The sequence below is a fragment of the Talaromyces atroroseus genome (genome assembly GCF_001907595.1).
Source record: "Talaromyces atroroseus strain IBT 11181 chromosome Unknown scaffold_7, whole genome shotgun sequence".
NCBI classification, from domain to species: Eukaryota; Fungi; Ascomycota; class Eurotiomycetes; order Eurotiales; family Trichocomaceae; genus Talaromyces; species Talaromyces atroroseus.
Window position 1 is genome coordinate 1,456,368 of NW_017971439.1, and position 22,161 is coordinate 1,478,528.

Genomic DNA, 22,161 nt, shown 5'->3' on the forward strand with positions numbered 1-22,161 from the left:
GATCAGAAACTGTAGTGCGAATCTAAAGTGATTTTGGAACTCACCAGATAACCGATTTCCCGCAGCCCACTAGTACTTTTGTTATTAAACACCCTTTGAAACCCGCAAAGGCTTTGTTGATGAAGTAGTGAAAGAAAATAAGATACTAACCCGCGCCTCTAATCCACAATATCGATCCTTGCGTCTTCCATTTCTGAAATTCGATTTTTCGAAATAGCCAATTGCATGTGCCGGGCTCTCTCTTTGTATTTATAGTGCTGTGTTTTATTGATGGGTCGATTTTACAAATCCAGTCGAGGATACTTTTGTGTTCTATATCTAGAAGAGGTGATGTTAGGAAGAAGTGGTGACTTTGTAAGCTGAGGTATGTGACCAATCATTTTTCCATTCTTGGAAATCTGCCATTTGTGTACTAATATTGACCATATTTAACGACAGTTCATCCATCTTATCAGAGAGGTTAGCCCGCTGATGGCTGGCATTAATAGAAGATTCACTAATGAATTCATTTTAATGAGCATTCCTTGAATTTTTTTACTCGAAAGTAACAACTCACAATTGCAAGGCAGCCAATAAGAGAATTAAATCTGATTTTGTTTCCTGGAGGATATCACGCAACTTAAGGATTGTGCTCTCCTTGAGTGGATATTTGACTCTCTCCCACTGAAATCTGGCATGAAGCTGAAATCCACTGGAGCTGTTACCATCTTGAATTTTCCCCAACTCTTTCCTTAATCTATCCATAGTGTTTGTACATCTTTGTACAGCACCTTGACAAGATTCACCGGAAATATCTTTTGGGGGCTGCTTCGCCATTGACTCCTAAACCTGGCGGGTCAACGAATATCTATACGTGTGAGGTGTGCATCTGTGAGAGAGGTGGTTCGTTCATCTTTGATTGGCCCCAAGCCACTTTCATCCAGCACGCCAGGCACGGTTTGTGGGATCATGATCTATAAAAAGAGATAAAGTCTTGAAATAACTATTGGAGCATGTCGTCAAGCCGTTATATCTCGAAAGATTGATACAGCAGTTTGCACCTTCAGAATAACAATGAACACTCTCTTCTCTTTCATCTGAAACAGGGCTAAGGATTTCCTAGTCTATATATGGCTAGATCCGGAATCATCCCGGCTCGTGTAACTTTCAGCCTAGGGTATTGCGCATACGCAGATTTTGATACGCCCGTAAAATACATGTATCACGGCCTAACATGGTGGATTACATGCGTCATAATCCGCTGTCAGCTTATTTTATAAGTGAAGTACTACTAGTATTTAGCCGGCAGTCAACCAGTAGAAGTTTAGTAATCTTATTTCTTTAAATATAGATGTGTATTTAGGGTCTGGAAAAAGAGCTAGCTAGTGATTTATTTCGTATGCCTACGTCGCTGCTGGGGACGACAAGAAGCCCAGCGATAGTGTGCATTGATGACTGGTCACTATGTGCTGCTGGTTTCCAAGCTTCGAAAAGTACCTCAAATGTGCTCTCATCAATCATAGCGCCTACTAGTCCGTCGGAATTTAGCAGAAGTTGAGTTTATAGGCTAGTTTTGTTAATATTGTCCATACTGTCTCTCTCTCCTATCTAATGTATCCGATATCAAATAAAATGGTGAGCAAGACTGCACATGTGAGACTACACATGTGAGACTACACATGGTTTATGGGCTCATGTACCGAACAAGATCTATCTAGTTCTAGGAGTACAGCATCGTGACGGAGATAAACGGCACGCTCTCCAAACTATGTACTGGTTCTTTACCAAATTTTTCATCCCAAGCGTTATTTTTATGCATATACACACTACGCCGAAGACGCCAGAATGGATTCCAAGAAAAGAAAGTGTTTCGACTTGACTGCATCAGCCGGTTCGCAATCCGCTTCTCCAGCGCCTCTGTTCGCCCAATTTCCAAGTTACGACAACAAGGATCGAGCCAAGCTGGAGAACCAGGAACAGCCACATATCGCCGATACAGGGAATTGGTTTTGCTTCGTTGAACTTGAGCAACCAAAACATCCCCAAGTCGAATGTCGCGCAATAAATCACGACCACGACCACCATCGCTACGGCGACCAATACGGAAAGCCTGCTGCAACTCCCACCAACAGACCCCAGCTGCAAGTTGGGAAAGAATGCCTTGACCTGACTCGCGAGCGCTGCAGCAGCACTCGTGCATAGTCGTAGCCAGGACCGAGCAAGAAACAGCCATGGTGTTTACGGTCGAGAAGGCAGACGGCGGGGCAAACCATACGACCGTGTAAATGCTGGGATCTAACGGCATGGTGTTCGTTTGTACGTGGCTCTCATTTCGAGCATAGTTTAAAAATTGGCAATGAGTATCAGATTTGTGGAGGACGGACGGACAGTTTTCTCCGGCCTTTGTCATTGTGGTTTTTACCCAGTGATCGAAAGGCTGCGCCACCCACTTTCAAAAAGGTATGCAGTACATAGCGGATTACATGCTGTATTGGCGTACTAGGACAAGACTCACGTATTTACGAGCGAAGTAGAGATTTTCGAAGACAGTATAGCACTCTCGAGGTCTTTGATAATGAAACACTAGAGGTACACGGTATTTGAACTACCTAGCTAATCTAAGTGTCCCCCTAGGTTTTGTACTTCTCTTCAGCATGACCGGTTGAACAACAAGCAAGACTTTATTAGCAATCCCTTCTTTACTCAGAGTCGGGATTCTTGTGCGTTATGACTCATGCTCGATTCGGGGGAAAAAAGTAGCATATTGACATTACGTGCATTTGTGCAATAAGCACTGCTGGATGCAAGGCTGCAATAGGTAGCCCTATTACTTTGAACCTAAATATTCATTAAACATGATGACCCCTCGTTTTTTAATTGCAAATCTTACTTGACCTATATATTGAATCTATAAAATCCTATTGAAATCAAGAACATCGAACATATATGAACATTAGATACAGGTAGTGATGACATTACACTCCATTGGTGAAGGCGAGTCCCCCGGCATCAGCGTCGATTTTCATTGAATCCGACAGGCCACAGACCTCAAACAGCTTCCTAGGACTGAGACCCTCAGGCGTGCCTACCACACCTTCGGTTTTGAGTCTCTCCAAAGCAGATTTGATGCCGATGTAAGCCGGTGCCAATGAGGCGAAAGAGAAGATCATAATCCGAAACCCCATCGCCTTAGCTTCATGTGTCGTGATTACAGGACCAGCACCATTTTCCACCATGTTCAACAAAAGCGGCCAGGGGGCTAGATCTTGGACGGCTTGACGGGCCTGCTCCTTTGATGTGAATCCTTCCAGTAGGCCAACGTCAGCACCAAGGTCGCGCGCCGCTTTAAGTCGATTGATACACTCTTCATATCCGTGTTGTTGCAGTGCATCGGTCCGAGCAATGAGAACAATGTCTGACTGAAGTCGGTCCTTGGTAAATTTGGCAGCACGAAGCCGCGTGAGGTATTCTTCCTGGCTAACAACCTTCTTTCCGGCTAGATGCCCGCATCGCTTACTGAGCATTTGATCTTCAATGTGGAATCCAGCCACGCCGGCTTGGATGTATTGTTGTACGGATTTGGCCACCATGAGAGGTCCTTTTGGATTGTGATTAGCTTGTAATTTTCCGGTGGGTGATGCAATACATACCTCCATATCCAGTATCCATATCAGCAATCAACGGCGGACCGTTAGGATCGAGGTTAGCAATCATTTCCGCATTCGTTTTCATATCGTGCAGTTGAGCGAGACCGAGGTCAGCCATTCCTAATCGTGATGCCGTAGTACCTGCACCGGTCTGCGATGTAATACTTGATTAATGGTATATTTACAATAGAGTGGGATAGTAGAACCCACCATGTAAAGCGCTTTGAAGTCAAGCTGCATGGCAATACGTGCTGACAGACCGTCATAGACACCGGGACAAACAATCAATTCATTCGTTTCATTTAGCATGCGACGAAGCTTTGTTGACCCAGAAATAGGCAAGAAGTGGAAATCAGGACCCTGTTCATCTCCTGTACCCTTATTGACGTGATAATGGCCATTAGGACCAAATGTTATGGTAATAGCCATAGCGCTCATGAATATCTTCAAGTACAAACCCGGCGACTTTATAGAGTGCCTTAAGAGTAGAATCAGCCCGGAAGGTTGAAGAAAAAAACACAAGCAATCTTCAACAAGACTGTTCGTCCCTTATATACATCTTTTTTCTTCCCTAGTAGCTACCCACATCTTCGTATTCATCAAGGATCATACCAGGTGGTCATATCAGGGTATCGTGACGGGTTGAGGATACCAAGAGGTTACATTGCTTGCCAATATCAATAGTTTTGCATCTTTCCGGTCCTCCATCGTATACCACGAAGTACTATTAGTATACGCCGAAACTGCTGTATGCCCGCGGGCACATGCATCTTGTCAGGTTTTTCAACGTGTGGCTGTGCTGAACCTTCGTTATTCCTACGAAGTGTGTCTCTCAGTTTTGTTTGCATTTCAATCTATGTCTGATTTAATTCTTGGCTGTCTACATGATTCGGTACACCTCGTATGTCGATCCCGTAACTAGATGTTCACTGAAATATGTAAGCAATATTTCATATTAACTAACTAGTTACTTCTCAATGACGCACTATTGATTAATGCCAGCAGAGTTGCTGTTGCTCTGCCTCCCCCATCAGAACCCGCCAATATCAGAGATAGTTAATTTTCTGTCTCCGAACGGAATAGACCTCGCCGAATCGTTGCTCGGGACACAAGACTGATGACCGGAAAATACACTGCACTACCTGGGTACGGAGTATAAAAATTCTATTTTGGAGTTTCAAATACCCCGCATAATATACCTATCCTTGGCTATATAGTAGTGAACAGATTTATATTTTTCTTTTGTCTCTAGGGTGTTGCTCTTTCTTTGTTTTCCTTCTTTTCTTTAGCCAAATATACGAAGCGTAGATTATGTGGACAGGCCTGGTGCTGCTTCGTGGCTATTGGCTATACGCAGGAATAGCTTTTGGTCTCAACCGATGGTTGAAGATTCACAGGTTCTCGGAGTTTCTCTTGGTTAGTTGAACTAACCGATCTCAAGCCTCTGTCTGATGATGATCAGTCGGCTTAGGTTAAACTCAATATGACTGATGACACTTTGGCCGAGACACAGTCGACTGAGTCTCCAAAGTAGAATATGACCTGCTTCATTCCATTGAGCCAATCGTGAAGCACCATGTCCCAATCCAGATCTATGACAACTCTAGTCTCGTTTCATTATTACGGTTTCACGGTGGAGATTAAATATTAATCAGGTATGTTTCCTGATCAATTCTTGGGCTTCCAGTGACTACATTGAAGGTTTGGGGGCTGGCCTGTTAGCACCCTATGATATGTGCATAGAAGTACAATAGGCTGCTAATCTCCTTGATTTTTTTTTTTTGAACTCTCGTTAAACCATCGTCATACCCAGACAGAAAGATATATTCACATCAGATTTGACACCATCGGAGCAACAATGCGTTCCCACACCTTCGCTATGCTAATCGGTATGAGCGTCATCATTTGGACAAATGGGCTCCCACTCATTCCAAGCTCCATTTCAGCCCGCCAGGACATCACAACGCCTCTCGGCATCGACGCGAAAGACCTTGACCTCGGCGATATATCTCCTATTGAAGATGGATGGCTCGAACTGGATAGCGATGATGGAGATGGAAACCATCTTGGGTCCAGCTCAGTTTCAAATGCCAACGGATATCTGGGCTCGGTTGGATCCGGCCAAGCAAGCCAGAATGGCAACTCACTGGAGGGTAGTAGCGCTGCGTGCAGTGAGTTCAGGCCGGGATTTTTACTTTACTTTTTATTTTCTCACTCTGAAGCTAATCCACTTACCTTCAGGTCTGACTGGTTGTGTGACTTCGGCGGCAGCAAGCAATGGCAACAGAACAAGTACCAGTTCGACCAGTACTGGAGGATTAATCCGTGGCCCTCTCATCGGGAAGAAATCTTTGTGGTCTTTTAGATAGACGATGATTTTTTTCCTTAAAATGTCGTGAAGGTATTATCGCTTGTACACATCCGTCCGTGAATGCTCTCTTTTTCTACTTGCACTGCTACTTTTCTTAGTGGTTGTAGCTATAGTAATAGAAATAGTGGTATTTGCTGCTTACTGACCACCTTTTTTGCAATGAAATCCTGCCCATTCGCTATAGCATGACAAACTGATATGGGATGCTTCTTGTCCCAGACCAATGACCTTCCAATTTTGATAGCACCGTCTTCAAATGACTTTGATTTCACCGCCACGCGCACTCATACCTCGGAAGAATGTCGGGCCACTTGCTGTCCAGTAAAACCAACAACCTTGTAGATTGAAGCCGAATACGACGTCAGGCGGAATCAAGCCTCGACTAAGTTGCATCTTGCTGTGGGGTAAATACTAGACAGCGACTCTCCTTTCTGCAGCGGAGGAGCAAAGCCGGGATAAATCACAGGCTGCAGTATGCAAGGCGCATTGAACTAGCCAGCACCTGGACAGTCTCACTGGACAATGGCCAAATCCAATGTGCTAAAACACGCATCGTCGGTGGCGTATGAGGTAGCAGTTGGATATGCATATGATCGTCGGAGCTGTACTATGTAAGTAGCATGTTCCTAGCTAGATTGTCATTCGCACGGCCGAGTGCCTGATCACTTATTTATTTATTTATATATTTATCCAACAAACCCCGCTTTGAGCCTTTTCTCCTGCTGATTCCTTATGATCACACTGTTCTTGCGTATTTTGTTTGTTATTCTCATTGCGCATCAGAACGAATGACTCGGGCTATTCTGGCCGCGTTGAATCTGCTGGCTGTAGGCCAGGCAGCAGCGGCATTTGAGCTTGTGCCTCGCGCGACAGGCTCTTTGGATACATGGCTAACCTCTGAAACCTCCGTTGCGCTTGACGGAGTGCTCGATAACATCGGCGCGAGTGGTGCTTTTACCGAGGGAGTGATCGAGGGCCTTGTCATCGCGAGCCCTAGCAAAGTAGACCCGGACTGTAAGTCTTTTTTTCTTCTTCTCTGTGCAATACACTTACCGTCGAGGAACAACTTAACTAATAACAACAATCAAAATAAGACTGGTACACCTGGACCCGGGATTCGGCCCTCACCCTGAAATGCCTGGCTGACATATTCGTCACCGGCACCGATTCCGACCTTGAGTCCATCATCAAAGAGTATATTAATGCCCAATCCGTGATCCAGGGGGTCTCAAATCCGTCTGGGGATTTTTCCGATGGCTCTGGACTCGGCGAGCCGAAGTTCAATGTCGATGAGACCGCTTTCACAGGCTCTTGGGGTCGACCGCAGCGTGATGGACCGGCGTTGAGAGCGACGGCGATGATCACGTATGCTAATTATCTTATTGTAAGAATGACTGAGCGGTATACTTGGGAGGCATTGTTAACGATTTGTAAAGAGCAATGGCGATAATTCGACTGCCCGCGATATCATATGGCCGATTGTGAAAAATGATTTGGCATATGTTTCTCAGTACTGGAATGATACCACATACGGTAGGGCACGTTCTTTCCCTTCTTTTTTTTTTTGTTACATATCTAGCTAATTCTTTACAGACCTCTGGGAGGAAACCCTAGGATCATCCTTTTTCACCACCGCAGTGCAACACCGGGCTTTAGTCGAGGGCAACGCCTTCGCTGAATCCATCGGCGAGTCATGCGCAAACTGCGTTTCCCAGGCTCCCCAAATACTCTGCTTCCTCCAATCCTACTGGACAGGCTCCTACATCCTATCCAACTTCGCCAACAATGGCCGCTCCGGATACGATGCCAACTCACTCCTCGGCGTTATTCATACCTTCGACCCAGACGCGAGCACTTGCGACGACGCAACTTTCCAGCCCTGCTCGGACAAGGCTCTAGCCAACCACAAGGGTGTCACGGACTCATTCCGCGATGTGTTCTCGCTCAACGCCAATATCAGCGCAGGCTCTGCAGTTGCTGTGGGCCGGTATCCGGAGGACGTATACCAAGGCGGAAATCCGTGGTACTTGGCTACCACCGCGGCAGCAGAACAGCTGTACGATGCCATCTATCAATGGAAAAAGATTGGTTCCATCGACATCACATCCACCAGTCTGGCCTTCTTCCAGGCCATCTACCCATCCGCGGCTACGGGTACATACAGCTCCGACTCAACGACATTCACCGACATCGTGTCCGCCGTGCAGACGTACGCAGACGGATACATGAGCATCGTCGAGGAATACACGCCCAGCGATGGCACGCTCACCGAGCAATTCCAGCGCGATAATGGCGCACCCCTATCCGCCTCCGCGTTGACCTGGTCGTACGCCGCACTGCTCACCGCAGCTGCGCGCCGGTCGTCCACTGTAGGGGGGTCATGGGGATCGAGCAATGGGAACACCGTCCCATCTACATGCTCCGCAACCTCGGCCACAGGTAGCTACACATCAGCGACAAACACTGCCTGGCCCACGGCGCCTGTTAGCAGCACACGGCCCTCGTGCACGGCGCCCACAGAGGTGGCCGTGACATTCCAGGAGATCGTGACCACCACCTTTGGCGAAAACGTTTATTTGACGGGTAACATCACGGCGCTCAGCAGTTGGTCGACGACTGATGCGATATTGCTCAGCGCGGCGGACTACAGGTCTGCCTACAATTTGTGGTATGTCACGCTGACGCTTCCAGCAGGCGAAAGTCTGGAGTATAAGTTTTTCAAGGAGAATGATGGCACAGTTACGTGGGAGGATGATCCGAATAGAGTGTTTACGGTGCCGAGTGACTGTGGTGTGAGCACGGCTTGTATCAACGATGAGTGGCAGTAGATCACTACCTAGGTACACTGGATGTAAATAGCCTGGCAGTTCTACCGAAAATTGATTATTCCTTCTAGGTTTGCTATGATCAGAACTGACATTACCTGGGTATTTAAATAAATCCATAATCCATTCCTTATCCAAATTTCCAAGACACCAGCAGCCCATCCATCCTAATCCCATTGACGTACATACAGCAGCCATTGCTATATTCATTAAGATATTACTATTAAAACAGCACTTTTCGTTTCTCCATTAAGTGGTACTACTGCTACAAGAACTGATTGGACGACGACAAAAGAGGCGGCGAAGGCGACGAGACGCAAATCTGCTGCGCTTGTTCCAGGGACATAGAGCACCCGATACCACCAAGGCGAATGCGACTAAGGATATTAAGGATATCCAGTAGGAATTCCTGCACTTTAAGGTCAGAAATTTCAGCAAAGAGTCTTTGCTTTTGCTCCTGCTGCCCTTGATCAGCTCACATATCATATCACGATACAAATATCAGGATCAGGAGGAATATTACATCGACTGCCCCCCTATGCAATGCCGTCGACCCCTGGAGCACATCCATCACCGTCTTACCCACCAGCACAGGCAGATGAAAGGGGAGCAATGCATCGGTACTCGTGGGCTGCGACAAGTCGCTCATCGAAAGCTTCCAAAGCATAACCCGCAGCCACTGCTGCGTAGCCGCGGCGTCCAACGTCTGAATCTCCATGACGCTCTCAATCGGGATGGCGGGTCTGCGTATACTAACGTTTTGGTGATGGAGGAGACTCCGCTGGTGAATGTCGCGTAATTTCAAGGTAGTATTTCGCTGCGGCATGGCTGACGATACGAAGTTCTCGTCGCATTCGATTACTATCCAGTCGTAGAGCTCGGCTGTGAGTCTTTGGAAGATGTCGATCAGGTTGTGGAATGCATATTGCATAATTGGGTCGTCGATGGGGAGGATTTGGGGTTTGCGGATGGAGTTTCGAAGCATTATGGGTTTGGATTGTTGCAGGGCGTATGCCCTATGGGATGTTAGTGAATGATATACACAGTCAAGCATAAGGCAGAACAGAATGTACCGTTCAGTCACAAACAACAGCCAAAACACCCTCCTCCGTTCCTCGGCCTCAGCAGGCCCAAACTCTGCATAAGTAGACTCTCGATGCAAGCCAAGCGTATGCGCCATAGACGTAGCTTGACTGAGATAAAACCATGCCTGATCATGCTGGTCCAGATTCCCACAAGCAGCAAAAAGGAAGAACGACGTTAGCAGGGACTGCACGGAGACATGCTCGCATACATTATTACATTTCCCTCTTGCATTCGTGGCTTCAGTCAGCAGCCCTATCCCCGAATACGATAGCGAGGAGGAGGAAAAAGCCGAGTCAATGACCTCGTCCAATTGAAGTTGCACATGGGTCGCAGCGCACAGCGCAGTTAGGAATGCATATCGCTCCGCACCGAGTCTTTCGGGATCCTGGCTGTCGTTCAGCGCATGCTCAGGGTTGAGCACCGGCATAATCGGATACAGATACTTCAGGTAGATATTCACGTGAGCCAGCAGAGCCGTGGATGAAAGACGCCCGGGCTGCTGCTGCGCACGCAGAGACATATGACAGCTGCTAGGGTTTGGAAGCTCATACTGTGAGTCCATGGAATCCGGTGACGAGTAGGACTCATATGACTGTCCATTGCTGATGTTATTCCACGGTACGATGGGAGCGGCCCAGCCTCCATCCACTATCAGAGTTTCCCCGGAGGGTAATAAGCAAACACCGAAGTGAGAATGGTCATGACAAAGAAGACCGAGAAGAAACTAACCTGCAACTATCGACTCGGACGGGTTGGCCTGATCCGTAGTCGGATACTGCAGCGGTGCGAGGGGGTACAAGGTGCGAAACTTGGGCCCCTTTCTTTGCAGTACATCGCAGTAAGAGCAGGACAAGAGCAGGCGTTGACACTTGTCGCAGGGCTGGGCGCGATTGCATTTGATCTTTCGTCGGCGACAGTTGTCGCAGGCCTGCTTTAGAGTCTGTTTGGCGTGGGGGGGAGAGGAAGAAGTACTATCCATAGCGATGATAGGTGTGGATAGGATCTGAATATCATGAAAGGTCTCGTCCAGAAGGAATATTGATCGGCATATATCTCTGCAGACGCCAACCTCGTCCGTAGATACATACCCATCGCGGTCTGTCTAGTCTTTAAAGGCAATCGCAGAGCCAAATAAGACTGGTGCTTACATTTAAACTTCGCACAGCGCATCTCAACCAGGTGGATACTCGCATACGATTTTCATCTTGATTCATACGCACGCACGGAGAATTAGTGACGTTGACCATGTTTTGCACTTAGGTATGCGGGGGCCTGATTACTCCAGATTCCGCATCGTTAGCGGCACTACTGCAGATACTATCACTAGCTTCTTGGTTTATGACTAGCTATGTAGCTAGATGGCACGGATTACTCCGTACGGAGCACGCAGTCCCTAGGAAAACCGCCGTTTTGGGCATCCGGTGTATTTCTGTAGCCAGGTCAGGCCGTTGTTAGCCGTAATTGCATTTCAGGTGCCGGTATACTCCGCATTTCCAACCATATTAATCCACATTAACAGCTGGTCTATATACATAGCTAGACTACGAGATGAAAGGAAAAGAAACGTCCCAGCACGAACGTTGCATTCGCACGACGATCATTATCTACGTCAAATTGTTGCGTTTCGAAAGCCTGTCTTTCTCTCCTCTGGTTCTGTTTGAAGCATTCTGCATGAGGTGCCATCGCATCTAGATACGACGCCAACCCGAAATCATATCGACAAGCATATTATCGGCATTTTACGAGTCGATATCATTCGAGTCTGATGAGCCGGCCCGCGCATCTCCGATGGAAGTCCTACAACCTTCAAGCATATGGAAAAGACCAGAATACTCCTGCAGGAACCGCTAGCTCACGATACGAGAAGTATGAATTCTTGCCAATGCTACGACTATACTGCCAAGCGTAAGCACTTACTAGAACACATTAATATATAGCTAGCTACCTGGGTAGTGGCCCTGGTAGAGATTCTGGGGTCCATGGTGACGAATCATCATGTTTTTGTATATCTTCACTCATCGGGTTGGAGCCATAGCAATCGGGTCTTTTGCGTACTTTATGAGCCGAGTGGGAAAGTTGCCATTGACAAGGCGCAATCCCTGATTCGAAGGTAGTTAGCCTTGGAATCCTGCGAAGCCCTAAATACTTCTGTTGCCCTTCCGTTGCCCCTCAACGGTATAAGAAATGACCTACATATACATACAGCAGTTTTATTTCATTTCAACCAGAGAAATCCTTTCACATGTAACCAGCCTACAAATTCTCGGCAGTCAACTCAAAATGACGCGTAACCAACACTCCAGATATATTATTTAAAATTAAACAACAGCACCTTAAATTTTTCACATGCAATTACAAATATCAAAGCTCCTCCCCTCCTCTTCCAAAAGAAAAGAGCTGCATTAGTGGCACGCACGGTTCGCATGAAAAACCATGGAAGTTGATTGCACACATCGATCTCAATGAATATAACTACTACTAGTTAGGAGGTGCGTTATTTTTCCCTTCTTTCTTTGAGCAAAACTCCGATTAAGTCCAAGGTCCTGGTCAATAATACTGACAGCCTGCGGGAGAGCAAACAGCATGTCAACTTGTCAGGTAAATACCGGTATGTAGCCCTGCATGTAATTGTATGCAGGAAAATCGCTCATGAGGCGATCACATATTCCATATGTACTCACAGTCGTCTCATACAAGAAGACAAATCTGATAAATACTAAAGTACCAAGTCAAAACTCCATTCGAATTTCATGTCGGTCGATTGGTACATCATTGCATCGAAGTAGACGGATTTCTCCCTGTAGTTAATCATAGCATGTGAAGCAAGTCTCCGCGGGGCACCTGGCTTTGCCCTAACAAAGCACCCCTCAGGCTGCAATGTTGCATTATGGGACAAAACTATACGAGTCTGCCGTATCTATAATCATGAGCATGATCAATCGCTTCATTGGCTTGTTCTTTCTTTTCCCCTGCTCGTATCTTTTTTTTTCCCTCTCCATAGATGCCAGGAAGCTGTCTACCTGTCTGCTGTCTGTCATTGACCAGTAACAACCCTTCCGGTGAGCTTTACTAGATGATGAGTTTCTTGGTATTATAGTCTTCGTTCACTATAATATTTATCAACTAGTATAGTCTAGACAGAACCCGTCCCCCGGAGTCCTATATGCCGATGCTGATAAGGGCCCCCGGTAAGGCTCATTCACCGGTCTTGTTCGATTGATTCGCCACGCAGGCCGAGCGTGGAGCTTCCAGCATGCACTGCAGTATGTCCAACACTTCTTTTCAAGCCGGCGAAGTAAGGATATCTGTTCTTGGTTGCATTTCCGTGTCGACGTTGCGGGACACCGCCGGACGCTTTGCGAGCGGACACAATTGAAAGGCCCATTGGTTATGCTGACGAAGAAATGCGAGAAAATCATTATACCAGGAGCCTGCAGCTTAGCGCGAAGCATATTTGATTCGTCGGTGGGAGGCAGTTGAAAACTGCATTCGCGACTTATGGGGGGATTCGTTCCATGATGCAGTATCGGATGCACCGCAGGCTTCGTCTTGATGGCAGGCGTGTTTTTGATATTGTCCGTTCTAATTGAATTTACTACACCATGCTTTGCTATATTTGAAGATATTTATCTGCAGATTGCTAAGAACATGGAAATAAAACGAGGTAGTGCCTGGAGAAGCATTAGGTATTATATGAAGTATACTGCACACTATCATATACTGTCCTCTTTTTCTCTTTATGGTCGAATTTCCCCGGATTTTTGTGCTTCCCCCTTGCGGCCAGTTCTCACCATGGTATGAAGACGAAATGAGGTTATGAGCTTATGGAAGAAGATACTCAGGGAGTAAACCAAAAGGTAAAACGCAGTAGCAAAAATCCATACATTCTAAACCCTACCTACCTATTGACTTGCTAAAACATAACACAAGAAGAGAGCAAGACAAAGAGCGATGAATAATAAATAAAATATATATACAACAAGTAAACTAACCTTCCTTTGACGAAACGAGTTATCGCAGTTTGATTTGCGCGGTTCTTTTTCTGTCTTCACGCATAGGTAAGAATTAAAGGGGCAAAAAAAAAAAGACTGCAATAAAACCAAGAATCTGATCCGACCCAATCCATATATGCGAAACAATAAACACGATATACAAGACAGGATTAGCTATTGGTGTGTTTGGTGGGAGAGAGAATGGTCATGCCTTTCGTACTCAATCGAGCAGATAGTGCGGGAGGAATGCGGGGATAATGTGCAAACGATATCAGGTCTATGGGGATTGTCATTATGATTGTACGATGTTGATGATGATGAGGAGGAGGAGGATGATGATGATGGCAGCGGAGAGGGTGTAAATCAGTTCAATCGCCAAACAAGCTCAAGAACTTGATCCCCCCCTTCAACACGGCGGATATAAATCTGTCGGACCTGGCCGCCTTCCAAAATCACGTCCTCAAGACGGAACGAAATCTTGTCGTCTTCTTTCGAACGTAGCGGACCGAGTGTGCGCACAAACGATTCATCCGTCGAGCCATTCAGGTCGTCCCATGTTTTTTCCATGGCAAATGCGCCATATTCATCTGATATACTCGCTCCGTGATGAATCACCGAATAACCATTCGTCAAAACCCAGCCATCGGCAAATCTCCACTGGCGGAGCACACAGTTTGTACCGCAAACTTCGCGAACGGCTGTCATCTTGACAACGTCAGCCATGAACCATGACTTCCAGTGGTGGAGAGAAACGGGAATGCTGCGCGCCGCTTCGAACCAGCCCGAGGCATCGTTCATCAGATCCAATTGGTTAAGTCCATTTTCCATTTCAAGCTTTGTGTGCGAGTACTGGTAAACGCAGTGAGCAATTTTGCCGTCTCCGTGGTCTGTCCCCGCGTCGCATTCGTCCCAGATCCGGCCAAGCTCATCCATGAGAGGTCGCGAAAAGAACATTCCCGCTCCGCCGTAAGCAAAGATGCCGAACATCGAGAGTTGGCTGTCACTTTCAGTCACGGTACCAATATAATGCGGCTGAGTGTCGTCGTATTTATCCAGCATCTGCAACAGCCGGGGCATCGACAAGAAGAATGTGTCGTCGTCCATGATACAGAACCACCTTGTCTGCGGACGAGCGTTATCAGCCAGCAGCTTCACAAGTAACGAGTAACGGTTCTCGTAGTCGACCGTAGACTCAAAAAGCTCAATATTCAAGCCCAAGCTCTTAGCCTTGCGCTGCGCTTTTCGCTGATCTGCGCCAGGCTCAATAAAGACCAGAAACCGGGTATTGGTGTATCCCGCCCAGACTGAAAATGCATCCATCGAGTCCATCAATCGCTCCATATTCGTGGAGATCGCGAAGTCGAGATGCGACGCATCCCGGAAAGGCAGTGAGGGCGGCACCTTGACCGTGATCGGCTCCGAGCAGTTGCTCGTAGTGGCTCCGTTGGAGACCAAGGTCATGGGCTCGGCATCGAAAAGATCCAATTCCATGTCCGTGGTAATCGGGGTTCTCTCCTGGTCGGTAATTTCGACAAAAATCTCGCGTCGGCTGTATTTGACATCCCCGCCCAATCCGTATCTCTCAATGACGCCGACATCGACATTGCATGTCCCCGCGGCCGGCGTTAACTGGGTTGAAGGGATTTTGGTCGTGGAGCCGGTGTCATAGCTGGAGATCGAGGGGATGAATTGTACACGGTGTCTAAAGTTGTAGGAGAAGAAGAAAAAGGCAGCGGTGACGGCCAATATTACGATCAAACGAAATCGCTTCCTCTGTCGCGTGGCGGAGCCCACGAACAAGGCATCTTTGGCAATGGCCATGACGGGGAAATTCAATGGCTCATTCAAAGTTGTGTCGTGAGTCGTTGAGGATTGTAGTTTTCAGAAGTCCGGCTCAGGGATCGATGAAAAGCGATGCAAACGAGTGTCGGCGGGCGATAGGGACCGCAAGGAGTTACTTAGCAGCGACAAAACATAGGTGGACGAACGAGCGGGAGAAACAGATTGTCGACAGCGAAGCGAAGAGAAGAATAGGTACTCCGTACTCCGGCACGAGGATGCAAGAGCACAGGATATTATGATGCAGCAATAGTGAGTTAGTTCAGGGGATCCAGCCAGACAGACGGCGAAGGTGGCTGAAACCGGCCGGGCCTGGCCAGCCAATCAGCGCGGATCACGTTACTCCAATCACGTTACTCTTATTCCATGTTTTTACTTTTTGGATGAAGAGTTCGACTCATTAAAATATGAATACGGTATAAATGAAGAAAAACTAGATTTTCCTCACTGTTTACAGGATAATTCGCTCGTCTTTCAGCTATTCGCGTCTCTTGTGCGAAAGCAACTGCATGTCCGCCTGTCAGCGTAGCAATGCAGCCCCGATTACGTTGACGTTGTGACCCATGGATAATGGCCCAGGATTTGGGTATGGCTATGGACAGGAAAGACGGGCGATCAGCGGCACTTTTTCCGTACGAGTAAGATTACGCTCCAGTATTGTGGCGATGTTGGTTGTGAATCTGACGTGTCGTTAGGGTTAGGTTAGGGTTGATAATACCACGCATATATAGTACGGAGCTAAGCATATTTGGGTTAAGTTAATAAATGATAAATAATATTTATTTTATACGCCGTAGCTATGAACAAATGAAAAAGCATTTTATTTATGGTATAATGCATGTGCTATTCACAGAGCGCTCCTAATGCTTCCAGCATATCTGCCGAGCACCAGAGAATAAGCTTCAACTCATCTCATGGGTAACATTAATATCTCACAGGTACTTAGCAAAGAAGTCTGCGATCTCCTTGTATCTGTGAAGAAAATCATGTCAGCATACAATTTGCTTTTGATTGTCAGGATGATAATCGCAACTCACCCTCGTTCATACTCCTTCTTGTTCTCGGCGTCCTCAAGGTCTGCGCGCGCTCCCATCCAGCCGTGGTGCATGGTTGGGTAAGTGTCGGCACGAGAACCGAGAGAGCCCTCGGCGAAAACGGCCTGGTAGCCAGCGGTCACTTCGGCGCTTTCGTCCTTAGAGGCAAGGCAAATGTGAGGGATGACGGCGGCTTTGGCGTCGGCAACATCGTAGAGACTAATCGATTTGTTATTTTTCTCTTCTTGATAGACAACCGGCATGAAAACTTACCCAGGGTGAACCTGGCCGGAGACAGCAAACTCAGTTCCCTCGGTCGAAAGAAGGACAGCAAGCTATTTCAAAAGATTAGAATGAATGAAGATCTGACATATGGAATAACACATCGACATACCTTTCCACCCCAGCAAAGACCAGCAATACCCCATTTCTCAACGGTAGGATATTTGGTCTTGGCCTCGGCCAACCAAGCCTTGAGCTTGGGCAGGGCTAGAGGAGGGGCAGCAGTGTTGGTGAAGAAAGCGCCGAACGCAGCCTTCTTCTCGTCGGTGTCGGGGGGAATCCATGACTGCTCCGCGTAGACCTTGTCCAACAGATCCGGGACGAAGGTGACGGCGCCAGTCTGTTCGGCGAGCTTGTCGGCACCGAGGAGAGTCTGTGGGTAGAAGCCGAAGATGTCGTAGACCAGGATGATACCGGACTTGGAGGACTTGTTTCCTGTGACGTCTGGAGAATCCGGTCAGAGCCATCTTCCAGGGGGACTCGCTCAGAGAGGAAAAAAAAAAAAAAAACTCACAGGTATCAAGGCTGGCAATCTTCTCGACGGGGACAGCCTCGGTGGCCCCAATGGGGGTGCGAGTGCAGCAGCTGGGGGCAGTCGACATGATTATAGGTATAAAGCGATTGCTCCAGATATATGTATATGGATCAAATATGCAGAGACACTGGATTGTGAAGTTGCGTGATAATAACGCCGGGCCCAGAGCCGCGCTTTATACCTTTGCTTATACCCCGCCGTGCAGTCTCCCCCTCAGCGTTCCGTTCGCCTCCCGCCCGAGCTGCCTGTCTCGGGCCGGGAACGGCCACGAAGGTTTCTCCTGCTCTTCTCTCTGTACCAGATTTATTAGTTCATTCGGACTTAAAGGAGTTTTCGGGATGGAAATAGGACATAAAATCTGGATGAGAAGATTACTTTTGGCCTCTGCTACGGCGCGACCTAGTCTCAGGGCGATCTGAGAAGGGAACGAGCCATGGATACGACGGCAGAAAACACTAGCCGAACACGCCGCCCAATGACGGTCAGAGCCTACGCTCCTCCTTCGCCCTCAGCTTCCTCTCAACGAAACCCTCCATTGCGTCCATCTCGCTTAGCGTAAGCAGCTGCACTCGATCGTCCAGATTTCCATGCCCAAAGAACCTGCGGTCAATCTTTGCCCAGGATATCATATCGAACGCCCAGCTTTTCCGAGCTGCATAGTTCAGCCAGAAGTCGCCCGTTTCCCAGCTCTTGAGCATATGGTCTGACAGCCGATCGCTTTCCTTGAGAGCCTGCTCTCTCTTCTTCATTACCGTCAGGAAGACTGGTAGGACTTTCTCGTACTGTTCTATCCAGTCGTCCAGCCCTTTGGCCCAGTATTCCGGGAGCTCGAGAATAAGCCAGTATGGCGGGCTATACGCGAACCCCGTCGGTGCAGCATAGGTGAATACCCAGTCCAGTGGCCCCGCCATCTGAAACTGGTGCATTTGCGAGCACGTTTCCCGGGCGAAAGTCGTCGCAAAAGAGCTTGAAGGGACCCGCGGGCATCATGGTCCCCACAAAGCTGGTATTCGCGTGTGATCTTGCCGAAGAGACACCTTGCAATGTACTGCTGACGGCAGTCCTCGGCAGATTCGATGGCGTCGTGTCGCTGAGAGGACAACATATGCATTTCTGCGAGTGATTCCTAATATGATGACGCGGCTGGGAATGGTTGCTGCGGGAGGGATGTTGCTGGAAAGCCTCCTAATTGAAGCAATTCATTCATGTTGAATGTAAGCGGGCGGTGCTTGACCACCCATTCATCGTCGAATTCATCGTCCTCATTGGCTTTGGAAATACAGCCGATTTGCGAGAAATTGTGGCGAGACAGCTGTAGTAAAACATCTGCCATTTGACCGCAAACCAGCTCGAGTCTTTGCAGTGAAAGGTCCGGGTTCATGATAGACCTGGTCTATCTTGCCGCGAACGACCCGGTATGTTTAGAGCGTTGATAAAGCCATAGTCATGGTTGATATATTCCATGATAATAAACGGCCCTAAACCGCAAGGACTGTCCTCGGTCATCCCATAATGTAGGACATGAGGTACACGGATACTAGTGAAGCATTCAAGAAACCGCATCACAGCTATTTCACACTTGACTTTTTCTTCTGGAAAAACTGAAGCACCGCTGAGCCCTTGTCCTTGAATTACGTTCGAAGCCAGGTATTGAACGCTCCTCGTTTAGGCGCAAACAGCTCATCGGGGACTCCTCCCCGGTGCTTGTCTATTGTTGCTCCAATCTCGCGGAGAACTTTTTGATCGAATATTTTGTCCTTCCAGGGCTCGAAAAGACTGTCGCATTTCTCCCATGCGAGATCGTCGTAGTCCATGCATTTTGGTATTGGGATGTTACTGGAAACCATGGTCTTTGGACAGATGTGGTTTGCGATTCAGGGGGTTGTGTAGTGGAATGGCGAAGTTTAGATCGTTGGCGCAGTGGTGGACTTACTTGTGTATGTGCTATATATGCTAGATGACGCTAATTTTATCAATCATAATATATATATTTCCTACCTACAATGTAGGTATAATGCATCTAAATGCTGCTGTTTATTGATTCATCAAGCGTTATGAATCTTATGTAAGCTCCAGCCTGAGGCATCCATCTGATCCACAGGAAACCACGCTTCCGCACAAGCTTCGAGAACGAGTGCACCAGCTGTCACTCCAACGCCCAATTCGTCGCAAGCTGATAGCTCAGCTTCGTGTTTTACGCTACAGTGGTCAACAGAAATCAAGAACATGGAATAAACCATCGCCGCCATCCAGCAACTGTGGTCGATCGTTATACCCCGCTACATATTCATTCCTCGAAATCCTTCCCCGAAGTTACCTACAAACAAAAAGAGAGAAAGCGAAAATGCCGGCCGGCAACGCGCAGAACATTCGCTCTTTGCTGAAACAAATCTCAATTGAGGACGACGAAACAGTCCTCAGGGTCTGCAATGAAGCACTGAAAAGGTCCAAAACTGACTTGCATGCCCAACACACCAAAGTTGTGGCCTTGCTCAGACTCGATCGCTACGAGGATGCGTTGCGCGCGCTCGACGAATACGGAGATGATATGAAACGCAAGGCGTCGTTGGGGTATTCGTATGCTCTGTATAAACGTGGCCAGTTAAGGGAGGCTGTGGAGGTGGCCAAGTATGCTGCTGCATCGGCATCGGAGGATGATGAGCGACGGGGTGCTCTGCATGTTCAGGCTCAAGCTGTATGATCTATCCTGTCAGGAGAATTGGACGGAAAATGGTTTTTTTTTTTTCCTGACATTTTTCTAGAGTTATCGTGCCGAGGATTTCGCGAATGCAGCTACCATATACCAGGGTTTGTTTGAGAGCCCGCGCGCGCTGGGCAACGAGTATAACGACTTGCGCATCAACAGCTGGGCTTCAGAGGCACAGCGACTGTGGCAGAGAGAGAGAGACTCTGCTCGAGCTAGAAAGCCTGAAAGAGAGGATCTGGAAACTTTCGAAACTTGCTACAATGTGGCTTGCGCGAGTCTCGCTCGCGGCGACCTGAAACAGGGCGAGATCCTGCTTAGGCGGGCGAAGGGTATGCTTCCATCTCGGACTAAATTTTTCCCGCTTGTAGGGCCAAATGCTGATGACTATGTTGATAGAGTTATGCAAGACAGCTGAAGATCTGCCAGAAGATCTGAAAGAAAGCGAATTACTACCAATCAACATTCAGCAATTATACGCACTCATCAGCCAGGGAAAGACAGAAGAGGCTGAGGAGTTAGTGAAAGAGATCTCGGTTGATGAGTGAGTACTTCTTTTAGTGCAAGACCATTCTTTTCTTCTTACTGATTGATTTAGCATTCCGGAAATCTCTGTCAAGAGAATCGCCCAGAATAATATCCTCATCACGCAGCATTTGAACACCAACCCATACATACTTTACAAGACATTCCATGACGCTCCGGAGCCTGAAGGTAACGACCAATTTTTCAAATTCCAGTCGGAAGCCCTCGAGGCCAATTCACATGCTCTGGACCTCGAGGTTCAAAAATACGACGGCGTCATCCGGTCAACCACCAAAGCATTGGCGCAACGACCGTACCCATCGACCGAACCAAATGACAACCTGCTGTCCATCTACAATGCTGCAGCCCGAGTGCGCGGCCAGACGAACCGCAAGTCTATCCAGGAGCTACGGTCGCTACTCGATCGACGCCCCAAGGATATTGGCCTGGTCTTGACGATTGTGCAACTCATCGTTGGAGAAGGAAATACAACATCCGCCATTGACGTTCTCGAAAGCAGTCTACGATCTCTCGAAGAATCCATCTCCGAGGCCGACCAAGAGGTGCGCTATAACCCGGGACTACTCAGTGTTCTGATTGCGCTTTATCAACGCGAAGGACGCAAGTCGCACATCAAGTCGGAGCTGGCCAAGGCAGCCCTCTTCTGGCGTCAACAGACTCAACAACCGCCTTCTCTTCTTCGCGCCGCAGCAGCTTCCCTTCTCCACTCCTCCGACCCAGCCGACCTGGCTATTTCTCAGGGTCTGTTCAGCACGCTACGAAACAACAACCCGGGCGATAAGTTCGCGCTAGCGGGGTATGTGGCCTCTTACGCCACCAGTGATTTAGAGAAAGTCAAGAAAGAACTAGACATCCTACCACGATCCCAAGATCTAGTATCCGATATCGACGCAGCAGCGCTCGAAAGCGCGGGTGTCCCTCAATCACAGGCCAGCCTCGCGGCCAACGCAGCAGCCATTGCTGGCGCCAGAAAGCGCGCTTCCAAGGAGCAGCAACACGCGCGTGCGAAGAAGCGGATACGCAAGTCGCGTCTCCCCAAGGACTACGATGCCAGCAAGACGCCCGATGCCGAGCGATGGCTCCCGCTGCGCGATCGGTCTTCGTATCGACCCAAGGGCAAGAAGGGGAAGCAGCGAGCGGCGGAGAGGACCCAGGGAGGGATTGTCAGTGAAGATGTCTCGGCCAAGCCACAGCAGCCGCAGCCGCAGCAAAAGACGGCGGCCTCCAAGAAGAAGGGTAAACGGTGATTATCAGATTGAAGAATTAGAATAGTATCAAGTATGACTGTACTTCTTGACTCCCAGCTTCCAAGGTTGTAATT

At 48.0% G+C, this 22,161-nt stretch overlaps 9 protein-coding genes across 9 annotated transcripts; 4 read left to right on the forward strand and 5 right to left on the reverse strand.

Moving 5' to 3' along the window:
• Nucleotides 1-1,824: 1,824 nt before the first annotated feature.
• Nucleotides 1,825-2,181, forward strand: UA08_05949 (hypothetical protein; the record flags this gene model as incomplete). The annotated part of the gene is made up of 1 exon (XM_020268275.1): nt 1,825-2,181. The coding sequence occupies one exon, from the start codon at nt 1,825-1,827 to the stop codon at nt 2,179-2,181; it is 357 nt and encodes a 118-aa protein (XP_020119252.1).
• A 773-nt stretch (nt 2,182-2,954) lies between these two features.
• Nucleotides 2,955-4,055, reverse strand: UA08_05950 (hypothetical protein; the record flags this gene model as incomplete). Its single annotated transcript, XM_020268276.1, has 3 exons — nt 2,955-3,577; nt 3,630-3,777; nt 3,837-4,055. 3 exons carry the CDS (start codon nt 4,053-4,055, stop codon nt 2,955-2,957), a joined length of 990 nt encoding a protein of 329 aa, XP_020119251.1.
• A 1,429-nt stretch (nt 4,056-5,484) lies between these two features.
• UA08_05951 (hypothetical protein) lies at nt 5,485-5,991 on the forward strand (the record flags this gene model as incomplete). Its single annotated transcript, XM_020268277.1, has 2 exons — nt 5,485-5,797; nt 5,849-5,991. The coding sequence occupies 2 exons, from the start codon at nt 5,485-5,487 to the stop codon at nt 5,989-5,991; spliced, it is 456 nt and encodes a 151-aa protein (XP_020119250.1).
• A 794-nt stretch (nt 5,992-6,785) lies between these two features.
• UA08_05952 (Glucoamylase) lies at nt 6,786-8,825 on the forward strand (the record flags this gene model as incomplete). The annotated part of the gene is made up of 4 exons (XM_020268278.1): nt 6,786-7,011; nt 7,092-7,381; nt 7,434-7,530; nt 7,591-8,825. 4 exons carry the CDS (start codon nt 6,786-6,788, stop codon nt 8,823-8,825), a joined length of 1,848 nt encoding a protein of 615 aa, XP_020119249.1.
• A 262-nt stretch (nt 8,826-9,087) lies between these two features.
• UA08_05953 (hypothetical protein) lies at nt 9,088-10,887 on the reverse strand (the record flags this gene model as incomplete). The annotated part of the gene is made up of 4 exons (XM_020268279.1): nt 9,088-9,287; nt 9,405-9,838; nt 9,896-10,556; nt 10,638-10,887. 4 exons carry the CDS (start codon nt 10,885-10,887, stop codon nt 9,088-9,090), a joined length of 1,545 nt encoding a protein of 514 aa, XP_020119248.1.
• A 3,376-nt stretch (nt 10,888-14,263) lies between these two features.
• Nucleotides 14,264-15,721, reverse strand: UA08_05954 (hypothetical protein; the record flags this gene model as incomplete). The annotated part of the gene is made up of 1 exon (XM_020268280.1): nt 14,264-15,721. One exon carries the CDS (start codon nt 15,719-15,721, stop codon nt 14,264-14,266), a length of 1,458 nt encoding a protein of 485 aa, XP_020119247.1.
• Nucleotides 15,722-16,671: 950 nt separating this feature from the next.
• On the reverse strand, nt 16,672-17,657 carry UA08_05955 (hypothetical protein; the record flags this gene model as incomplete). The annotated part of the gene is made up of 5 exons (XM_020268281.1): nt 16,672-16,711; nt 16,777-16,992; nt 17,047-17,108; nt 17,168-17,499; nt 17,570-17,657. The coding sequence occupies 5 exons, from the start codon at nt 17,655-17,657 to the stop codon at nt 16,672-16,674; spliced, it is 738 nt and encodes a 245-aa protein (XP_020119256.1).
• Nucleotides 17,658-18,072: 415 nt separating this feature from the next.
• Nucleotides 18,073-18,516, reverse strand: UA08_05956 (hypothetical protein; the record flags this gene model as incomplete). Its single annotated transcript, XM_020268282.1, has 1 exon — nt 18,073-18,516. The coding sequence occupies one exon, from the start codon at nt 18,514-18,516 to the stop codon at nt 18,073-18,075; it is 444 nt and encodes a 147-aa protein (XP_020119255.1).
• Nucleotides 18,517-19,934: 1,418 nt separating this feature from the next.
• Nucleotides 19,935-22,087, forward strand: UA08_05957 (hypothetical protein; the record flags this gene model as incomplete). The annotated part of the gene is made up of 4 exons (XM_020268285.1): nt 19,935-20,285; nt 20,353-20,626; nt 20,694-20,838; nt 20,893-22,087. 4 exons carry the CDS (start codon nt 19,935-19,937, stop codon nt 22,085-22,087), a joined length of 1,965 nt encoding a protein of 654 aa, XP_020119275.1.
• Nucleotides 22,088-22,161: the final 74 nt, after the last annotated feature.